At 44.7% G+C, this 20,954-nt stretch overlaps 1 protein-coding gene across 4 annotated transcripts in view; it reads right to left on the bottom strand.

Annotated features, from left to right (window-relative positions):
- The window catches only part of PRKAG2 (protein kinase AMP-activated non-catalytic subunit gamma 2), a 187,225-nt gene that overhangs the window by 26,881 nt on the left and 139,390 nt on the right, over positions 1–20,954 (bottom strand). For all 4 annotated transcript variants that reach the window (XM_042888104.1, XM_042888106.1, XM_042888105.1 and 1 more), the window contains one exon: positions 15,613–15,694. In XM_042888104.1, the coding sequence (XP_042744038.1) occupies positions 15,613–15,694 (82 nt within the window). The remainder of the gene's footprint in view (positions 1–15,612; positions 15,695–20,954) is intronic.

Raw genomic sequence — 20,954 nt, 5'->3', positions numbered from 1 at the left:
GTTCATAGTTCTGCACTTTGCATTTTGTTCATCTTTCCTTGCAAATTAAACAGCACAAAGTGCATTTTTCCCCCTTGCTGAGAAGGGATTTCAGTATAGAGCAGTTACAATTCAGGCATTTGGTTTTTAATAAATACTGAATATGCATACTGAGTACTTGAATTGCAATTACGTACAGACAAAGCCAGTTTGAAATTAAAATAGTGTCAGGCTTAACTAATTCAAGCTCCTTATATTAGAAAGGCTGTGATTTCATTTCTGTCCAGCCTACTTTTTGGAGCCCTCTATCTCTTGAAGAGGCAGCAGGCAGGTTGCACAATCACATCGCTCTACCCAAACTACCTTACAAACCACATCACAAACATCACACCATCAGTCATGAAGTCAGGATCCATTTGGTCTGATTGCTTTTTTCCCCTGTTAAACGTGTATGTCTGTAGCCAGGAGTCAGCATCCAGCCTATATAAACTTAAATCAGCTTTGCCTTTGTCTGAGTTTAGATGTATACACATGCAATCTCTACACTTGCTGCAGTATGTTGTTAACTGCGTTATTATTAATTATGCTCTCAAAGCAATTCAGCCCTCCGTTATTCACAGCAGGTACCCAGAAGTCAGACAAAGTTAACATCTCTACCAGACAGCCTTTAAGCCCTGTAATAAATGTGCAGGAAGAACTTGGGCATACACTATGCTTTTTCAGAGTGAAAAAACCCCACAAACTGGAAATAACTACTAACCAAGGAACTTTGCATTAGGAAGCAATCAGCTCCAAAACTCCTTGTTTGATGTATTTGCTCAAACATAATTATCTACTGTTAAAGAAAATACTGCCAGAGTAGCTCAGCACAGTTTCTTGAATCCAGTTCTATAGAATCAAAGCTGAACCTCCCCCTTAAGCAGCTGCTCTAATACACAGATGGTCTCTTCTACATACTAACCAAGCTCTTCATCTCCAGCTTCCACTACTCTTGGCAGGGGTGGGGAAAGAGTCCATTCCCAGCTGAAACCCAAACAGTACGAAAAAGCACTTCCAGAGGAATACAGAAGAATTTAACTGTGAGGAAGCAGAAGAAACTCGTTTGTTGGATTCAGCAAATGATGTTGAACAAGGCTGAGTTTGACAAGGTTTGCCCTACAGTCACAAATGCAACTCTTACAGTCCTTATTTACTTTCAGGTCTTTTCCCACGGGATTGTACACAATGAGAACCAGGCTTGGAGTGGTAAGCAAGTAAGACTGGGTACTAACATGATCAGTAACCATCAGATAGACAGTCCACTACCATGCCTTTCTGTAGCACCACAAGAGCTGCAACAGTCAGCAGTTCTACATAGCAGCAAACTCCCTTCTGCAACTTCTAGTCTCCTGTTTCTTTCATTATATACCTTCTAACTGCTGTGGCAAGCAAGGCTCCAGCAGTTGTGAAACCCACTGCAGACCAAGTCCTTCCCATGCTGACTGAAACAGAGGCTCTCCACAACTTTCACTGTGTACCCAGAAATGGCCATAGGCGCAGGTGCCCAGGGAAATTCTGTTCTCATTCCGAAGCTCGACTTCCTACAGATCCTGTTGTCTTAACAACGTTACTTTCTAGGCAAATAAGCACAGTGCAGGTAGTAACAAGCATAGGAAGACATCAGAAAATTGATGAACTGCAAAGTGATCAGCTATTTTTAGTTGAAGAAAATCTTAAGCAGAGCACATCTTTGCTCAATACAATTAAACCAACAGTTATGCAAATGTAATATATTCCTATAGCAAGTGCAGTAATTGCGCTTAGATTTGTAGTGACACGCTGCCAGGCTCAAACAGTTGAGGCTGCTAATGGCAGCAACATTAAGAACTCTGCATGGAGCAGCATGGTAAGGATCTGCCTATAAAAACTCCTCTCATATAGCACACACTCCTACTCTCCAAATACATGCTGTCAACCAGACCTCACATCACCATCACCCACTTAGCAGCACCTGCCCAGTGCCACACACCCTGCCTTCCCGTTTTGCCTTCCAGTTCAGACATCTGAATTAGGCAAATCACTTCAGGCACCACAAAGAAATCAGTTCCCTCACTGAGGAGGAATGGTTAGTCAGAAGTCTTGAGACACACACAGCAGCTATGTGTGAATGTTGTGTTTAAGACTCAGAAATAGCTAGGGAACCAGAATCTCAACAAGGATCCAATTGTCCAGCTAGAACTGAGGTTTACTTCTACAGAAGACCCTTATACTATAGTAGAGTATAATGCCCTGCTGTGTTAGCTACCAACACACAGAACATAAGTAGCACAGATCCACCTCATATGTTCTAAATTGGTCCATCAAGTGTCTACTGGAAAATATATTCCAAGACCTTCCAAACACTTCAGCTAGCTGAGATTACTTACAGCTGCCTTAGGTCAATTCTTTTTACACACACTGGATGTGAGCTATCAGCCTGTGCAGCTGCTCAAAGGAGAGAAGGTCTCAAGCTGAAGATCTGGTACACCTTGTGAGCTCACTTCCACACCCATCCTTCCTGCACAGCACAGGCAGCCCGGGCACAGCCTTCTTACAGTTCCTCTAACCTTCAAGAGGACAGACTTACAGTTTGTTTATATACAACCACCATCACGCTGCAAATGCAAATAATCAAATACAGATACCCTAATCTCCATTAAGATATTTCTAATCTATTACCTGTTTATCTTCTAGGTCTGGCTTAATTTGCTTTTTGTTAAATGCTCATTCTTTGCAGCTGTTAAGCTACTGCAGCCTTATCCCATATCTGCAAAGCAGTACTCCCTTCAGACAGACGAGAACAAATGCTTTCCTACTTAGACTTAAAACATCACATCTTCTCTGCATGGAAGACCATGTGCCCAACAAGCAGCACTATGTGCATATGCTGGCTATTCTTCCCTTTCACCACAAATCAGTGCTATGCTCAGAAGTAGATAGCACAGTGATGCATACTACATGTACAAGAGGCCATACAGAATCTCTGCTCCTGCCTGATGTGACTGAGGTATCCAGAATTAGATTTGCATAAGGAGCCTCGTTAGCAGAAGTGCCATTACAGTAATGGATGCCCCAAGTTGCACCACACCACAGAAGGACTACGTGCTACAGTAATTTTGAGAACAAGATCTTAAGTGCTTCTCCTTGGAAGCTGAACTAAATTGTAGCAGTGCCAAGCACAGACTGTCTTTGCCGTCCCTTTCAATTTTCCTCCTTCTTCGGTCAGATGGCTGACGTATGCCTCTCATGCTGATTCTGTAACAACTCCTGCATTAAGTGTGAAGATGGAATGGCACCAGACAATTACAGTTACCCTGGCACAGCAAAGGCACTTGGAGAGAAGCCTTGGGGAAATACATCTGTTGGAACTCAGCTTATGCTTATAGCACCAGTCAGGATGCTGCCTCCAGCCAAACAGCAGCTTCCTACAGTTCATTATCTGAACGTTCCTTGCTCACAGACAGCAGATTCCCAGCAGGAGCCATCTCAAACTAGAGCAGGGATTGGGAAAAGCGTGCACTATGATTGATCACACATTTCCATCTTGGTGCTTCCACATGAAAGCCTATTTCTTGCAAGATAACTTTCTCATAAATCTTCAGGTGGACACTGTCCATGTGCACTCCTTCCCCAGGAGTCACAGGCAAAGGCAGAAAAGCCCAAATCCCCAACCCTCCCTTCTACAACTCCTGATAAGCAGAGCAGAAGTAGAAGCCACCTGAAAAGAGACAGACTTTTGGAAAATTAAAGCACCTGAGGTCAACTGATTGAGCCCTGCCATAAAGCTTCTTTTAAGTTCAAGTATCTCCGTACCATCGTTTCAGCTATTCTTACAGGTAAAGACCCTTTAAAGCATAAATGATCCATCCATGTATTTTTCCCAAACATACTCCCCAACCACAGGTACTTAAGTGCGAGTAATTTTTATTCCCTTCTTCTTTCCCACTCCACTACAACATCAGATGTGTTTGTTTGTTTGGTAAAGGGTGTTATTTAGAAAAACATGGATAAACTATTGAGCAACACTGACTCAGAGATTGCAGTGGAACCCGGTGCTAAGTTTAACCCTCTATTTAGAGGGAGAACATAGAGCTAGCACCTGAATACCCATATATGAAAGGGAAACTTCCACAGCATTCCTAAAGCCATTCTTCAGGTCTTCTGTACAGATACCTTCAACTCTACTCACACCTTTATCACCACTTTTATCACCACACTTTCCTCCTGCAGCTTCCCCCTCAGAATTCTTCTCTTTGGAATGCCTTGGAGAAGAAGTGCCCGCAGATGGAGAACAGGAACGTGCAGTAACACATATGGTCAGCACATACTGAAAAGCCTCCAAATGCTGTCACATAGAAACCTACAGGAAGTTTCTCAGAGGTGTTTACTGCAAACTATAGGGTGCCTCTTCCTGTGGTCCATCACGTCTGATTTGCCCAACAATGAGATCCTAGGCCACACGTGTCTTCCAGCTTCAACAATACAACATAACATCTTAAAACAAAACCAAACACCTACGTTATAGATATATTATGCTCTTTATTTCTGCATTGGTATCCAGTCACACCAAGTTTAACACGTGGTTTCAGGGAGCATCTGAAAGGAGGGCATTGTGTCCCATGCAAACTGTTTCCTTTCATCTTTCAACCACATCTCTACAGCTGGAGGAGCACTCCCTGGAGCAGCCCTGCTCTTCACCATTAGGTGAAGTTTATCGATACAATTAAGCTGATAAGCTTTACTAAAAGGTGTTAACAAACTCATCCTCCCATTCCTTAACCAGCTAAGGTAATTAGATACTTGGTTAACAGAAGTTTACAGTAATCTGTGTAAGAACAATATGTCTCACAGTGAAAACAGCAACTGGTTCGTGCACAACAAATGGATTTTGTAACAGAACAAAGCAGTAAGAGGGCATGGCTTCAGTCTGCTGAGCTGACTGCTCCAGAGCCAGGAGCCCTGAAAACAGCAGACAAGAAACAAGACACCAGAAGCAGAATCAATGTCACACTCAGCAGGAAAAGAATACTGACTTCACATAAGAATGAGAAGCACAGAACAAGAAGTGGTGTTGGACTGCATCATTTGATTTATGTTCGTTCATGAGGAAGCTATTCTCAGAATAAAACCAAAACAAAACCCACAACAACCAAACACTGCCAAAAGATCATCTGACTGAGGACGTGAGTGTTAAAACCCAGTGGTAACAAAGAATGGAAAAGGTGGAAAGAGATGATTACAAAGATGCCTATTGTAAGTGGCAGGAGATAAATCACTACATTTTTAGAACAGGCTTGGAACAGCTTTGCTGCTAACAGAGCAAGAAAGGCTAGCAAAGGACTAGCTGTGTCTGTAGAAGTGATTTAGTCTGATATGCAGAAAGCAATGGATTGTTCCATGACAAGCCAAAAGGATTTCATACACAAAGAAACTGAAGAAGAGGATGCAAAGAAAGAAACAAGTGTTTTCTTTTTGAAAGCTGCAGAGAAACAGAAGATACCCTGGCAGACCACACAGCAAACTTCCAGAGCAGCATTATTCATGCAGCCACAGGCTACACGACACACAAGCTGCAGATTGGATGCTTCCCATCCCAGTGTAAAAGAATGCATGAGCTGGCAGCTAAGGAAAGATCACATTAAGTTCACAGATGTAAGACACCCAGATACAACGTGATAGGAAGTGCATCTACAGATCAGTATCAGCAGTTCCAGTGATTCAAGATGAATTCCTTATTGCAATGAGAATACAGAACTTCTGACAAGAGGAGGATTTGAGAAAGCAGGAGCATGCACAGGCACTATTAGAAAGCCTAAATTGTGCCCTCTTAGCATAGGTCATCCCACAAATGGAGGTTCTGGAAATAGATGAAACAAGAGGAAAAGAATAGGTACATGGACAGGTTAAGAACTACATGTAGAATAGCAAGCTTTCCACATCTTCAGATGAAGAATTCTCTTAAGGCACATGAAAAAGAATTAGGATTTCCTGCATCTACTCCTTTTGGCACATCAACCTGCCTTTTAAATTCCAGAATGGCCTGGGTTGAAAAGGACCACGATGCTCATCCAGTTCCAACCCCCTGCTGTGTGCAGGTCACCAACCAGCAGACCAGGCTGCCCAGAGCCACATCCAGCCTGGCCTTGAATGCCTGCAGGGATGGGGCATCCACAGCCTCCTTGGGCAACCTGTTCCAGTACATCACCTCCCTCTGAGTGAAAAACTTCCTCCTAATATCCAACCTAAACCTCCCCTGTCTCAGTTTAAAACCATTCCCAACTCTAGTTTGTGCAACTCCTGCATCACTCCAGATCACTAAGGTAATTCAGATGCTGTCTCCCCTTATCACAAGGGGCTGCTCAATGCAGAGACAAGGTTATCACATATGTAGACAGGAGAAACCCTAACAAAAGAACTAGTTGCTATACTACTTTAGTCTCTAAGTTAGTAACAAAGGGCTTTTACCAATAGTTTGATGATTCACAGGGAAAACATTGCAAAAAGACTCAGAGGATCAAGGTTTCCTTTAATTCAAGGTTCTAATTAGCAATCTCAGAAACAGAACTAGGAGATGCTTCCAGGAGTTTGCAAGAAGATTTAGAAATGGAGACCAGAATTTAAAGTTTATCTTCAAAATGAATTCACAAATGGCTTAGAGTTAATGGTATCTTTCAAAGAATACCAGAACTCAAAAAAAAAAGTGCTTGGTCAGATGAGCACGATTCAGGTAAGTGACCAAATAACAGATCCACTCAGAAAGAACTGTCCTACTGCTATTCATTTCATACATGAACTGTAAGTAGGGAAAAGGCACCGTGTGCTTAACCAGAACAAACCAAACAAAAACAAACAGAAACTCACTGCAGCTGTCACAGAACCATTAACTCCAGAAGCTGGTTAAACAGAACAAAGCAACCCTGGGATTTTGTATAGTCCCCTCTTCCTAAGATCCTAAACATAGAATGAGACAAATATCAGCAGCTGCCTTAGTGCAGAACAGAAGGGTTATCAGTCCCTGAGACAGCTTCGCTTTTCTGGTTCTGAGGCTTAAGTATCTCTGCTTCTCCAAACCTAGTAAGAGCTAAGATATTTAAGAGAAAAGTCATGCAAATAACTGCCTGAAAAAAATGCAAGATACAGAGCTTGGTTTCAGCCTACCTTGCTGTTATCACTCACTTCAAAACCCTGCACTGAGTTCTGTTTCTGAGCTTTGGAGTGAAGGATGTCCAAGCAAGCAGTCAACACTTCCTTTATCCCGCTGCTCTCTGCTGGCAGGCTGCATAAGCAAATAATGTGAGATCTGAGGCAGACAGAAAGCAACAAGCAGCTTAAGAAACTTCACATTCCGGAGCTAATCATAGCAGCTCTGAAGCTTCTTGTCCAGGCAGGCAGAGAAACTTACTCGTTTACAAGCAAAAGCTGCATTGTTTGTGAGCCACCTCAAGTTTAACTGTGCATCTCTGGAATAGCCCAGTATCACTAAGGCCAAGGTCAGGTTTGTACCTCAATTAATGCCAAATCACTGCGCTTCTGTGAACAGAGGCAGCAACATCAGCCTACAGCCTCATAATTCATTTCTTTCCTTGACAACAGGTAGTATGGTTTTTCCCTGAGCATCCCAAACAAGGATCTAATTTTAGGCATTGCCAGTTTGGAATGCAAACGCACTCCTTGTGATTGAGAGATGCCAGCTACAACCCAAGAAACCAAAGATGGTATTAAGCCTCTGAATGTTAACATCAGGAAACATAACGCTGGAGAGCAGAATTCAAGCCAGGTTCAAGGCATGGATAGATGATAGATGGAGGAATAAAGCAGCCTGTATCCTGAGAAATGCTATCTATACAGGAAGACTGGTTAAAAACAACAAAAAAACAAAAAAAACCAACCACCTTAACTTCATGGCAGTTTCTTTAAAGCAAGCACTAATCCTACTACACACAGTCTGCAGGCACTTTAGGACAGAGACACCCATTTACTGTTAAGAGTTAAAGGTCACAACTTAACCAAAGCATTGTCCACAAGATAAACATCTTCAAAATGCATCCATCACCCTCACAAGAGACAACTATATATTCTTACTGAGTACAGCTACGATCTAATCTGCAGGAGACCTTTCACTAAAGACTAACCATGTAAACTGAAAGCATAAAATGCTTTAAAGGAAGAAAAGAAAACTTCCATGTGCAAAGCCTAAGGACTTCAGGCCATATCTGCTACAGAAACAGCTTTGTCAGGTCTAATAGAATGTGTTGAAAGGAAGCACTTCAGGTATTTCCCACCTTAGCTTTTTGACTGCTGGTCCCAAATCTAGAATGATGACTGACAAGACCCACTACTGGCAAGACCCTAGCTTGAAGCTTTGAGTCATTCAGCACTAAGATTCTCATTTCTCGGTAGTTTCCCCTTACACATTTCTTCTCATTCCCTCCCTATACACAACAACCTTTTCTGAATTCTTTTCTACCTTTTCTAAATAGCTATTATTGCTGTATCTTCCGATTTAACAATCTGCATGCACACTTCAATAGTTTATGAAGTCTTCTGGCTTCAGCACATCACTTCAGAAACTCACCTAACAGCACGTACAGATTGGAGCTATGCAGAGAACTGAAGATCCAACACACATCAATATGGCACACTCAAGGAAGCTTTCTGGAACCTGATTCAGACGTTGTACTGATTGTTCTCTTCATCACATATTACTGCAAAGAGACCCAAAGCTGATCTTTCTCTGAGCTCAAGTGACGGCCATACGTTGCAAAGCTTTTTGTTCAAATGGTTGTTTATTATCATTAAAAATACTCAATATCTGAACTAAATCACAGAGAAAAGCACAGTAATCTTGTCCAAAAACAAATAAAAGCAAACACGCCTCTGAAAAAAACTGTAATAAGTGTCGGAAAGCTGCCTTAAGGCAAAATTGAGGATTGCCATCTAATCTCTGCTACAGCATCTAAAAAAACAAGTCAGGCTGATCTGAACAGCAGTCAGAACTACCATGAGAATAACCACACCACGGTCAGAAACGCGTCAGACGTGAGCGACTCCTTAAAGGATGGAGTTATTTAGGCTTCCTAAAGCTCTGTCTTGATGCCAAACTAGACTAGATGCCAAATGCCAAATTCAGCTCTGCTCTAACATAGTTCTGTTTGTACTCCATTGACTGGACAATACGTTAATATCACACACTGGTGTAACTCCTCCACGGGCAGATCTTCTCCTAACCTCCCTACCTGTCCTTTGTTAGTCTTTATACTTCAAGCAGGGCCCCACTAAAGCCCAACACTGCATGCATCTATAGCCCAACAGCCTCAGTGCAGACAGGCATGCTTTGTTTGAAGGAGTAAGAGCTGCTAAGAAAAACAGTACCTCAAGTGCTGTATTTCCTCTGGAAATAGTGCATATTTTGGACTTTCCTACTTCCCAACACCCTGCTAAGTTCTGGAAGCATTCAGATCAGTGCAGTAGATGTAAATAGCTTGCAGCAAGGTCCTAACACAACTTCTGCTGCTTTGAGCAACCTCACTTAAAGTCAAGCCCCACAAACAAACAAATACTGGTGAACATCCAGCCTCAAGGTACCCAAAACACAGTGTGCTTTATAGACAATCCTATCTTAAATAGGCAGTCATACCTGCTGCAGGTGATTCGAAAGCAGAAGCAGAAGGATTATTCAGCATAATTACACTGAGCCAATTCATGCAGATATTCCACTGTCCCTCCTACCACACTGGCATTATTTCAGTTTAAATCAAGTCCCATTCATTCAATACCCAGCTTTGCCCAAAGGCACTAAGTTTTCCAAGAGCACTGACTTGACCACGAAAATCAAATTTAGCAGCTGAGGTTACTGGACTATCAACACAACAACATGATTTCACCTATGCTGTCAGCCCTTCACAGATTCAGGTATTTCAGACCACCTCCTGAGATGTTTATGAAGGAAAAGGCAACAGTCACCCTGCACCACCACACTGCTGCATGCCCAAGCAAGCAAGAGACAACATCTTGTAGTCATCTCTAAGGCAACACTGATATGTCATATCTGCTATTTCTACCATTACTTACTGAAGTAGCCAACTGCCAACTCAGCATCTGCAAATCAACATGCTAGGGTGTTCTCAGGACACCTGGAAGGAAGTGGAGATTATGCTGTTCAAAGTCTTGGACCTTACACATAGCAGCAGTTTACCAACCTGCTGGCAGCTAATCGTGGCATTCACTAGGAAGATCATCCCTGCACATCGTGCAGGTGCAATAATACCAAGACAAATAAGCTCCAACACTTCCTATAAAGTTCTGTTCTCAGCTGCTTGCATCTTGGCTAAATAATTATAAGGACTCACTGCTGCCACGATAGGCCTTTTTTCTACCACTGTTTCTAGGAAGTCCCAGACAGAACAGTTCCACTGTTTCCAGGAATGGATGAGGGGAAAAAAATAAGTGTTTTGGCAAGCTCAATTTTTATGCAAGCTTTTTCTCCTCTACTCTCAAGGCCAGAAGCAGAGGTTTTAAAAGCATCTTCTGTATAACAAGGCTGCATCTTCTGCTGTACTCAAACATCTTTCGCAAAGGTAATAGCACTTGACATGTTTGTTTCCTGACAAAGACTGGTTACGACTTCACATGCTGCTATGAATTGGTTATTTCCTACTCACCTCTAAGTGGGGCTTTCCTCACTGTGAAACTAACCAGTACAATCAGAGCTGCATCTTTTATAGGAGCAGAAAGAATTCTGTCTAGATGAGCTGGCGAGCACTGGGCTGATAGAATACAGTACAAGTACATACAGTACTTGCACAAGGTGAAAGATCCTCGTCTAAGACAACAAAACTCCCAAAAGTTTATTTTATGCTTTTCCAAGTGAGGCTTCATGCATAAAATTATAGGTAAAAAAAAAGAAGTAGAATTTCCATCCTTGAACTCTGAAGATGAATATTTCTTTGGGAATACTTCTATGCTGTCACTACACAGCAAAGTGGCAGACAAAGGACACGAGGTTGCCTAGCACAGCACAGCACTTGATCGTAACTTCCTGCATGAACTACTGAAGCTAACTTCTCTGGAATATTCAAAAGTTCATTCTGTAACCCCTCTTGACAGATTTGTCACAGGAAAGCTCAAAATCCTCTCCAATTCTTTGCTGCAAAGTGACAAAAAAAAAAAAAAAAAAAAAAAAAGCTGAGTAAATTCAGTAGGAACAGATGCAAGTATTCAGTATTACATCAAATCAGACATCCAGAGGAAAAAAGGCACCAAATAACACAAATTTTCTCCCTCCTCACTTGCTGTTATGCCTTAGATATTATAACACAAATGAATTCTAACGCAGAAGTAGAAAATGATTCTCATTTAGGACCATATAGAGTCCATTAATCCCAATTATCCTCTCTACATAATAATTTCTTGTTATGCCCACCCATTGGTGTAACAGGCTGTGAAGGACGCGATGCACAACACCCCCTAACATTATCACTACGTACCCCAGTATTGTATAGCACAGCTCACAAGCAAAATACCATTTCTCAGCTCTCAGCAACAACAGCTCTAACAACCACATGATTATCATTTATTAGAAGCAAATCACAGCTGCAAAAGAACACAGCATCTCTGGTATTTTGCTAGTAATATGAAATAGTAATACTAAATACCATAAAGCTGCGGAGTAATTATCTTTAGTATTTCCTAAACTGATTTGCTAACCAGATTCTGATTCTCAAACAAAATCTAGCATGCACACTCATGTGCATTTTCTTACCAACTTCTTGCAACTGTTTTTGGCACACAGTGACATACTGTCATACCTTGGTTCAGATACACGCTTGCCAGTGGGAGGCTGGCAGATTGGAAGGGCTCAGCAAGGAACCAATCCCCAGAAAATCTGCAGAGTGGGGAAGGAATGACTCCAGACACAACAATTAGTTGAGAGGGGATGCAATTAGTGGTGAAAGTTTACTTCATGAGATAGCCAGTAACAAGCACATGACACAAGAGATGAAGAAAGTGAGATGAACTCCAGGGCATCACTATGAGCAATTCCTCTCACTCTAACACAAACTGCTCATCAAACAACTAAGTGCTACTTTGTGCAAGGGAGAGAGCATTCAAGAATGAGCACACAGTTCCACGACACTGAAGCTAGGACTGCTGCCTGCAGTTTGCAGAATTCTTTTTTCCAGACTAGGAATTAAGCACACGTACAACAGGGCCACACAATAAACTTCTGTCTTTGTAAAGACTCACTGAGTTAATCATGCATTTTTCTGGCATCTGCTAAGTTCTGCTTTATCAGCAGCTGCTGGAGAAGAAAAACGAGAACATGGAGATGTGCAAAGTGTTGCACCTAGGGAGAAACAACCCCAGGTATGAGGACAAGCTGGGAGATACCCAGCTGGAAAGCTGCTGGACAGCAAAGGGCCTGAGGTTCTGGCAGACATCAGCAGAACACGAGCCAGCCATGTGCCCTTGCCACCAGGAAAGCCAACATCATCCTGGGCTGCATTAGGCAAAGTAACAGCAGCAGCACAAGGAGGTGTGTCCTTACCAACCCTGAGTAGAGAGAAGGATACACCTGGAGTAAGGTGTTCTGGGCCCCTCAAATACAAGAGATGTGGACATACTGGAGAGTCAGAAGAAGGGCCACAGAGGTGATGGAGGAACTGGAGCTTCTCTGAGGAGAGCCAAGAGAGCAGGGACTGCTCAGCCCAGAGACAAGGAGGCTCAGCAGAACCTGAAAGGAAGATCTGAAGAAGATGGAGCTAAGCTTGGTGCCAGGACAGGAGGCAATGAACGTGAACTGCAAAACAGGAGGTTCCCTTTGAACATCAAGAGTTGCTTATTTTAGCAACTAAGCACTGGCCCAGAACAAGCAAACCCACAGCATGGGTAACAGACTCATGAAAGGTCTCGCAGCACTAACCTATTCCAGGCTACAAGAAGAAACTCCACTGCCTCCCACAGATAACTTCAATACCTCTTGAGAAACACAGGTAGGTCACCCCCATCCAAGGAACACTGAGCAGAATGAGTTCAGAGCATCTCATGCATTAGTGAAGTTTTATATTTGAACAGAAAGATTTTTCCAGTTCAAAGGTACTCTGGGCTTCTTACACAAGTTATTTTGGGGAAAAAGCCCTTCATGGAGTTCCAAATAAGTCAAACATTCATTAGCCTATCTTGTCCTTCTCCTCAGCACCTGTCCCATCTCAGCTGTAATGCAGCTGCTCTGTTAACCACCATCTCAGAGATGGAAATTCGCTCTTCTACATCCCATAAGAGAAGTATTATTATTTAGCCAATACTGATAATAAGCAAGGTAGTGTTCAGCCAGTAAGTCACAGTGATCCCATGGAGTCCTGTCACATACATTAACCAAACATGCTTTACACACAAAGAAAAAGACAACGATCAGCACTGATTTCAGGGACAAAAGCATCATGTGTAGCACTGCCCAATTAATTAGGTATGAAATGTGGAGGAGAGAAAAAATCCCCCTTTATTTAGAAGCCATTTCATCACGTTGGACTCCACATTTCCTTACATTACAACTTATGCTATAAATCTTCCCTGTATCACTTTTTCCAATGTAACTCTCTTAATTAGAATCCAAATTAAATGGATGCCTTCTGTACTTTCACATCCTCATTTGTGTAACCTCCAAGGGGAATGACAAGCAGGAATCCATTCCCAGCATACTGGATGGCATTCAGTGAACAGATTGAGCCTCACTTTGCAGCTTTTTTTTTTTTTTTAATTAACCTCTATGTTTCAAGAGAGCTATAGCATAATTTGATACACGAGATAATGATCAACTGACACAAACTGGAAAGAGGAAATACTCAAAAGCAAAGGCAAAACAAGTTCCATGTTTCTAGTCCACCTTTCAATGTAGGTATTGCTGGAGAAAGTTCACCGGGAGTTGGACAAAAGATCAAACTGTGGTTGCATACACTTAATTAAATCTTATCAAGATTTCAAAGCTGTTTCTCAACTTCTGAGCACTACTTGTCATCCAGCAAGAAGAAATTATCACTATCAGATGCCACTGTACTCCCCCACCCCCAACATTAGCACAAGCTGCAGCAACTAGTACAAAAATTTAGGTCATAACACGCACTGCAAGTAAGCCGCTGCATTTCCGCCTGCATCTCAATGCGCTGCGACTCTTCTTCTTCAGGCCTCCTCGTGTAGAGCCATCCTGCACAGTTCAGTTCCACATACATCTTGCCTTCCATTCCCTCTCCAGGCACAGAATGAGGCCTGTACTGACGCCAGCTGACAGCTACCTTTCCAAGTTCCCACACTATCTGAAGTGGACACAGGGTGCCATCAGGCACTGCCTTTTCACAGATCCCCAACATCTCTCGCTCCCCCACCTCAAATGCCCCCAGACAAAGCCTTTCTTTGGAAGCCAACTGAATTCTCAAAGCAAGTCAGCAGCAGCCACCAAACTCCCTCACGTTACCTCACTGTTCTCAGAGATGTACGGACACCCACCTGACCCCATCCCTCGCAGTAACACATGCTTATGTTGAAGAGGTAAAAGTGTTTCAAAACTTTGTTTTTTTTCGGTTATTTCTTCCTGCCTGACATGTTTTGCAGACATGCAGACATCTGAAGGGCTTACCATGGTTTAACTGTTAGTGAGTCAGCAGCTTTTAAGAGCCACTATTTACGGTAACCAGGTTAAAAATACACATTGAAAAATAAAATCAGTAACTTGAGTTATTTCTAAGCACAAAAGGAAAGTCCAGCTGCAAGTATGCGATCAGTGCCACAAGGGAGCTACAGGTTAGCAACAAATGCTCACTCTGAATCACACTCAGGACTCAGTATTTCATTACAGATCCAACTTTGCAACGACTCCTAAAGAAAAGAAAAAGGAGGAAAAATCCCCAAACTCTCATAGAATTCAACTGCCAGGAGTTTCCTTCCTCCATGCACAGGAAGTCCAGGATCGAGGTGTTACCTCTCCACAACGCTGCTAACCACCAAGGCGGCTTATTAGCATAGCAGCCCGGCTATTTACCTCTACAGCGTGACTCAGCCTACTATTTTCAAAGTTTTCCTTAAATATTCGTCCTACATTCCGTAACGGCAGTCAACAGCTAGAGGAGAACGCATTCCTATCAAGTTCGGGCCGCCTCGCAGCTCTGAGCGTTCAGACGGGCTCCGAGCTCGCCGAAAGACGAAAGCTGGGGACACTCGACGCTTCGCTGGATGCGATGAGAAGGGGAAGGCGGGCAGCGCTCCGGCCGGGATCCGCAGCCAGGAGCAGCAGGAAGAGCCGGCGCGCAGCTTCACCGAGCTGGGCCACGGCTGGCAGCGCCTATATTTGGTATCGCGGAGATGGGGCACGGCGGGGAGGCTGCACTCCCTAAAGCGGCGCCGGGGCCGCAGGTGAAGGCGGCCGGCCCGTCGCTACGGAGCTCTCCGGGCTGGAACAGCCCCGCCGCCCCGGCCCGGCCCCGCCGCACGCGTGCCGCCCCGGGGACAAAAGGCTGCGGCCCCGCGGACCGCTCGGCGGCGTTCGCCCCTTCCCTCCTCCCCCACCACCCCGGCCGTCCGCCGCTCGCGGTTTTTTTGTTTTTTTTTTTCTTGTTTTTTTTTTACCTTCATCTTCGAGCTCGAGTTTCTCCAGCATCCCTTCGGAGGCGGCCGGGAGCTGAGAGGGAGCCGGAGCCGATGCCGCCGCCTGCGGGAGGGAAGAGAGGAGAAGGGGACGTGATGAGCATCCAGGCGCCGACTCAGCGGCCCCGCGGCGGCATCGGGGAGCGGCGGCGGCGAGAGCGAGCGGGGCACGGCTGCCCCTCGGCCTCCCGCACACGCCCGGCTCGCTGCGCGCCGCTCTTACACACACACCCAGGGGGAGGAACCGGGACTCGCCCTTCCTTTCCCCACCTCCCTCCCTTCTCCCCTCGGCGGACCATTAACCCCGCGACCGCCGGCCTCCCACCGGCAGAGCCGTCCGAAGGCGCCGGCGCGGCTCCGCGCGCAAGCAGCGGCGTTCGGACGCGCGGGGGAAGCGGGGGCTGCCCGTAGGGCCGCGCTGCCAGCCGCGGCTCTCGGCCGCGTCTCCCCCGCGCCCCGCTTCCCCTCCCGTGGGGGAATGGTACGTTCCGTTTTGCTGCAGTCGGAGCCGCCGGGCAGCGGCGAGAGGGGAAGGGAACTACCACTGCGAAGCGCGGCGGGGAGGGCGAGGCGAAGGAGAGGGAGGTTTGGCCGCAACACCGATCTGAGCGCTCCTCTTGGCCAGTCGCATCCCGCAGCCCATCCCGCGGCTGGGACGCGCGGCCGGCTGCGCCGGGTGAGGGCGGTGCGAGAGCGGGCGGGGGGGGGAGGACAGCCCTCGGTTCCCCCCGCGGGGCGGCGGTGGTACGGCCCCGCGCGCTCACCTGCGGGCAGGCGGGCGGCACCACCGCGCCACTGGGGGGGGGGGCAGGGGGTTCCCCCGGCGGGCGCTCCCCGAGCGGGGGCAGCCGCCGTCCCGCGCGCCGCCCTCTGTTCGCAGCTACGAGAAGGAGGCGGCGCCCAGCCCGGCCGTCAGTGTGCGAGGGGCGGGAGTCCGCCAGAGACGGTGTGGGGAGCGTTGTTGTGCTGAAGGTCACTCGTTAAAACCGAACCGAACGTTTGGGGGTATTTCGTCAGTTAGAATTTTAACGATAGTGCCGACCTGGTCTGCTTCTCTCTAAGGATATTCAGTGGACAGGCTGGGAAAGTGGCAATATCCCACTCTTTGCCATAGAGACCCTTTGGAAATAAAATCCTAAAGCATTTCGCTTCTACTCAGGTCACTCTGAAAGTAATTCCTCCTATTTATTTCCGTGGCAAACTGCAACCGATACAAAGAGCACAGTAACACTGTTTGATAGAGCAAATTCTCAGCTGCAAAACACTATTTTTAAACATAGGCAGCACCATTAGCTATGCTTTTTTTGCTAGTGATGAGCAAGAGCCCCCATGCTGCACTCGTACAAATCTGCATGGCCATCCAGAACACGGCTTGTATTCACATCACCCAGCGCCTCACTGTGCTCACATCTCCTGCTTGGTCTCCATACCCATCAATGAATGCCAATGGCTGCCATTTTTTTCTGCATGGAGGAATTCAGTGACATCCCTTTGCTTCGCAGGCACTCCCGTATCAAACACCATTCTGTCAGGCTGCCCCTCTGCTGCCGTCTGTCGCACAGCAACAAAATGGAATATTGGCAGAAAGGCTCAATCTCTACTGCCATCCCACCAAGTTCACCTCTGAGATCATAGGCCAGTATCATAAAAGAGGAGGCGTTACTTTCGGAGCAGCCCTTGTAGTTATGCTTTTAAAAGACATCCAGAATTTCAGTCCGTATCCTATCTGACCGCTCACAGAAGGTCTGAAGGCACTTCCTATTAATCTGTAGCATTTTTAGTCTGTTTTGAGTGTTTTGGAAACTTTTAATGATCTCTGGGAGCTATTTTTAGAGGCTCTAAATGATTATATTCCATGCCATTTGCCTTGACATTGATGAGTTTTGCTGAACACAAGAGAGGAATAAGATGATGCCTGTTTGGAAATCACTGTTCTGGTTTTGTTTCTTGTTTAAAATGACAGGTATTTCCTCCACATTATCATCTCCCAAGCACCAGACACGAGGAAATACAATTCCAAGGTTATTTGTAGGTGGAAGTGAACTGAGTCTTGAAAGGTGCGCGGTGCATTTCACTGCTGTGAAACAGGGATATGTTTATAGTAAGCCAGGTAAGCTCATGTGATACAGTGAGCCCCACTGCACTGGGAACCTCAGAGCTTAATGCAAGATCAGGGCTTTACAGTGGCTGAAACTACATCCAGATAATGAGTTTTATGAGAAACTCAAGATAACTTAAAGGTGGTGATTAAATATAGAACAGTGGTGAGTGGAGACAGGACAAGGGGAAACGGCTGGAAACTGCAGCATAGGAAGTTCCGCACAAACATGCGCAAGAACTTCTTTACAGCGAGGTGACGGAGCACTGGAACAGGCTGCCCAGGGAGGTGGTGGAGTCTCCTTCTCTGGAGATGTTCAAGACCTGCCTGGATGCCTACCTGTGCTACCTACTGTAGGGAACCTGCTTTGGCAGGGGGGTTGGACTCGATGATCTCTGGAGGTCCCTTCCAACCCCTACAATTCTGTGAACAGGGATTTGCAATGTAAACTTCATGCTGTTACATCCATGTTGCTCAAAAAAAAAAAAACCAACTAATTGTGAAGTTAATTGAGAAATAAAGGCTGAAATTCCACCCCTATTCTGCCTCAATTTTACAATTCATTTGAACCAATCCTAAAACAAGCTGCTGTTAATGGTGTTCATTCTGCTCATTGCTTTGCATTCTAGTTCTTTTTGTACTCGTAGGCAACACAATGAGTCAGAACAGGAAACTGATGCAGCTGAAAAGCAAACAGACCAAGAGAAAAGACTGGGCTTTATCCAGATCAGTTCCTGATCCAGCTCTGCGTGCAGCAGCGCTGGCACAAGAAATGCCAAGGGCAGCAGTGGCAGTGGGACCATGCCTCTGGAAACAGCCTGCTTTAATATTCACTCAGATCAACGGTGAGAACGGTGTTGTTGACTGTGAATTGCTACAGCAGTATACAAACCAGCAGACGTTTTTGGCAATCCTGAGTAATACCTCCCTCTACAAACTCTACTTGCTGTTTTACAAAAGGATTACCAGGTGAAGGTAGGGAATGTCTGTCTTTCAAAGCAGCTGTAATTCCCACCAAGATGATACTACATGCTGTAACATTTCAGTATCTGTTTGTTATGGCTGCTCTGCTGCCACAGGAGGTTTCTATTAACTATATCCTAGGGATTTGTCTACATTAGTATTTGAATGTTTGGTACCAGAGTGTGTCAGGTAACCCATCTGAACTGTTTGCATTGCAGTGAGTATCTACTTTGTATGCTAAATATCACTAAGGAAAATAAACTTCGTATCAATCTAGAAGAAAAATTTATGCAAAGTCAAAATTGCCTGAAAGCATTTTTTCTTTGCCATGTTTCAGATTTTGTAGGCCCAAAAAGCGAGGACACGTGACATAACACTGGTAGAGAAGCTTAATTAAGAAGTGCCAGCAATCTTTGTGGAGGCAAAGAAAAGCAAGGCTAATACAGTGGAAAAAGGTACAAAAAGGCTGATGTGACAGAAGAGGTTTGGAGTTCTTGGTAGGAATGCATCCACCGGGATAGGGATCTATCAGTGGCAGTCATCAGATCAGAGTGGCTGGTTGAGCCTGTTTCCTCTCACCTGAGCTTGGACACACGCAGAGTAGCTTTTCCTAGTGGATGAGTGACCCTAGGCTGCTGCTACTGCAACCAGTGGAGAAACGGTCCTTTGTAGGCCATCATTCGTACGACCTCTTTTAGACAAGAGCTCAGTACACATGATTTGTGTTGGGCTCCAATTGCTGCACTGACTAGATCTCTATATCTCCAGTTAGTCAGCTTCATTCTGCTTGGAGTATCTGCCTCTAAGGGAAGGTGGGTGGAGGGAGCCAAGAAACTGTAAACTAGTCACTAGAACTTCGATTCCAAAATGGATGGGAGAAAAAAACACACTGATTTTAAGTTATTAGAGGGAGGGAAGATCACCAGTTACAGCCAGCATGTATGAACAACGACAAGTCAATCTCACTCACCTTAATAACGAGTTAGAAGCCTTGTGGTAGGCAGATGCAGTGTGAGTTAATGAGACTATTGACACTATCTCGCATGACACTCTCCTAAGCAAAGCAGAGAGTCCAGATGAAACTGCTGCTAAAGGTCAGAGCCATACTCACAAGGAAGGCTGTAACATTTCTTTATCTAACTGGGAGCGTTTAACAGAGGATTGCATGGAAGGCTGTGTTCTCTCTATTATTGTTCAATGTTTTCACTGGTGACTCAATGCAGGAATAATGAATAACCACATTTTCACGTGATCCAGTACTAAAAGAAGCTGTGCCTTTATGGCTAGACTTACAACTCAGATAATCTAGAGAATTCCTGAAATGCTTTGAAAAGCAGGATGCACATTGGTATGGGTAAGTTCAGAGCTATACGTAAGTGAGAATAACCAAAAATAAAATGAGAAAAGACTGGCTTTCAACAGTCATGCAAAGAAATGACTAAAGAATGAAACATGTCAGACAGCAATGTCAAATTCATGGGGAAAAAATCACACTATCTCTTAAAGTTTTATGGGTAAGGCATGGAAGTCTGTTCTACGCATTTGTTGATCAGCTAGAGAATTGGATTCAGCTTTGGGCATTGAACTCAAGAATAAACGTAGAGAATCAAAAGAAAAGCAACAACAGTGACATAGGAGTTGAGAAATAATGATGTGTAAAGAAAGAATTGAAAACCTCCTCAAAAGAAGAGGACCAAAGGGAAAAACAATCACAGGTTCCAAAATGTAATACGTTCCTGCAAGAAGGAAAGTGACAAACTATTATCTGGATCCACTGGTTATGGAATAAGGAATTCTCTACTGAGCCTTGAGCAAGGATGTCTTTGCTTGGACTTTGGGAGAACTTTCTGAATATGACAGTAAAGGACCGTTATTTGATTGTGCTGGGAATGGGCTTAAGCACTGCCACAAACATATCTGTTCTCCAGTAAGAAATAGGTGTTTTCAGTTAAATTCAAGGCTGCCCATCTCCAAGCTCTGCCTGACCGTTCTCCATCATTCTCTTCTGATCACTGAAGGCAGCAGCACTGCTGAGACTGATCTATGCCTGGGTGCCACCTGTTCAGCTCATGGTTCAGCAGTAAAACAGAATGCCCTTCGAAGTACTTCAAAAGGAAAAAAAAAATGACTTACCTTATAAAACCTAATGGATTGAAGAGCAACAAGAAGGAATTCCCATCTAAATGCAAATCAAGACAAACCCATTTTGAATGCAAGAGTAAACTACAAATGGTAATTTTCCCACCGTTCCTAGTGCTGCTTA

Source organism: Lagopus leucura, unplaced genomic scaffold (assembly GCF_019238085.1).
Source record: "Lagopus leucura isolate 7727_CA_CO unplaced genomic scaffold, USGS_WTPT01 Super-Scaffold_100157, whole genome shotgun sequence".
Classification (NCBI taxonomy): Eukaryota; Metazoa; Chordata; class Aves; order Galliformes; family Phasianidae; genus Lagopus; species Lagopus leucura.
This window is presented reverse-complemented; position numbering and strand designations above follow the sequence as displayed.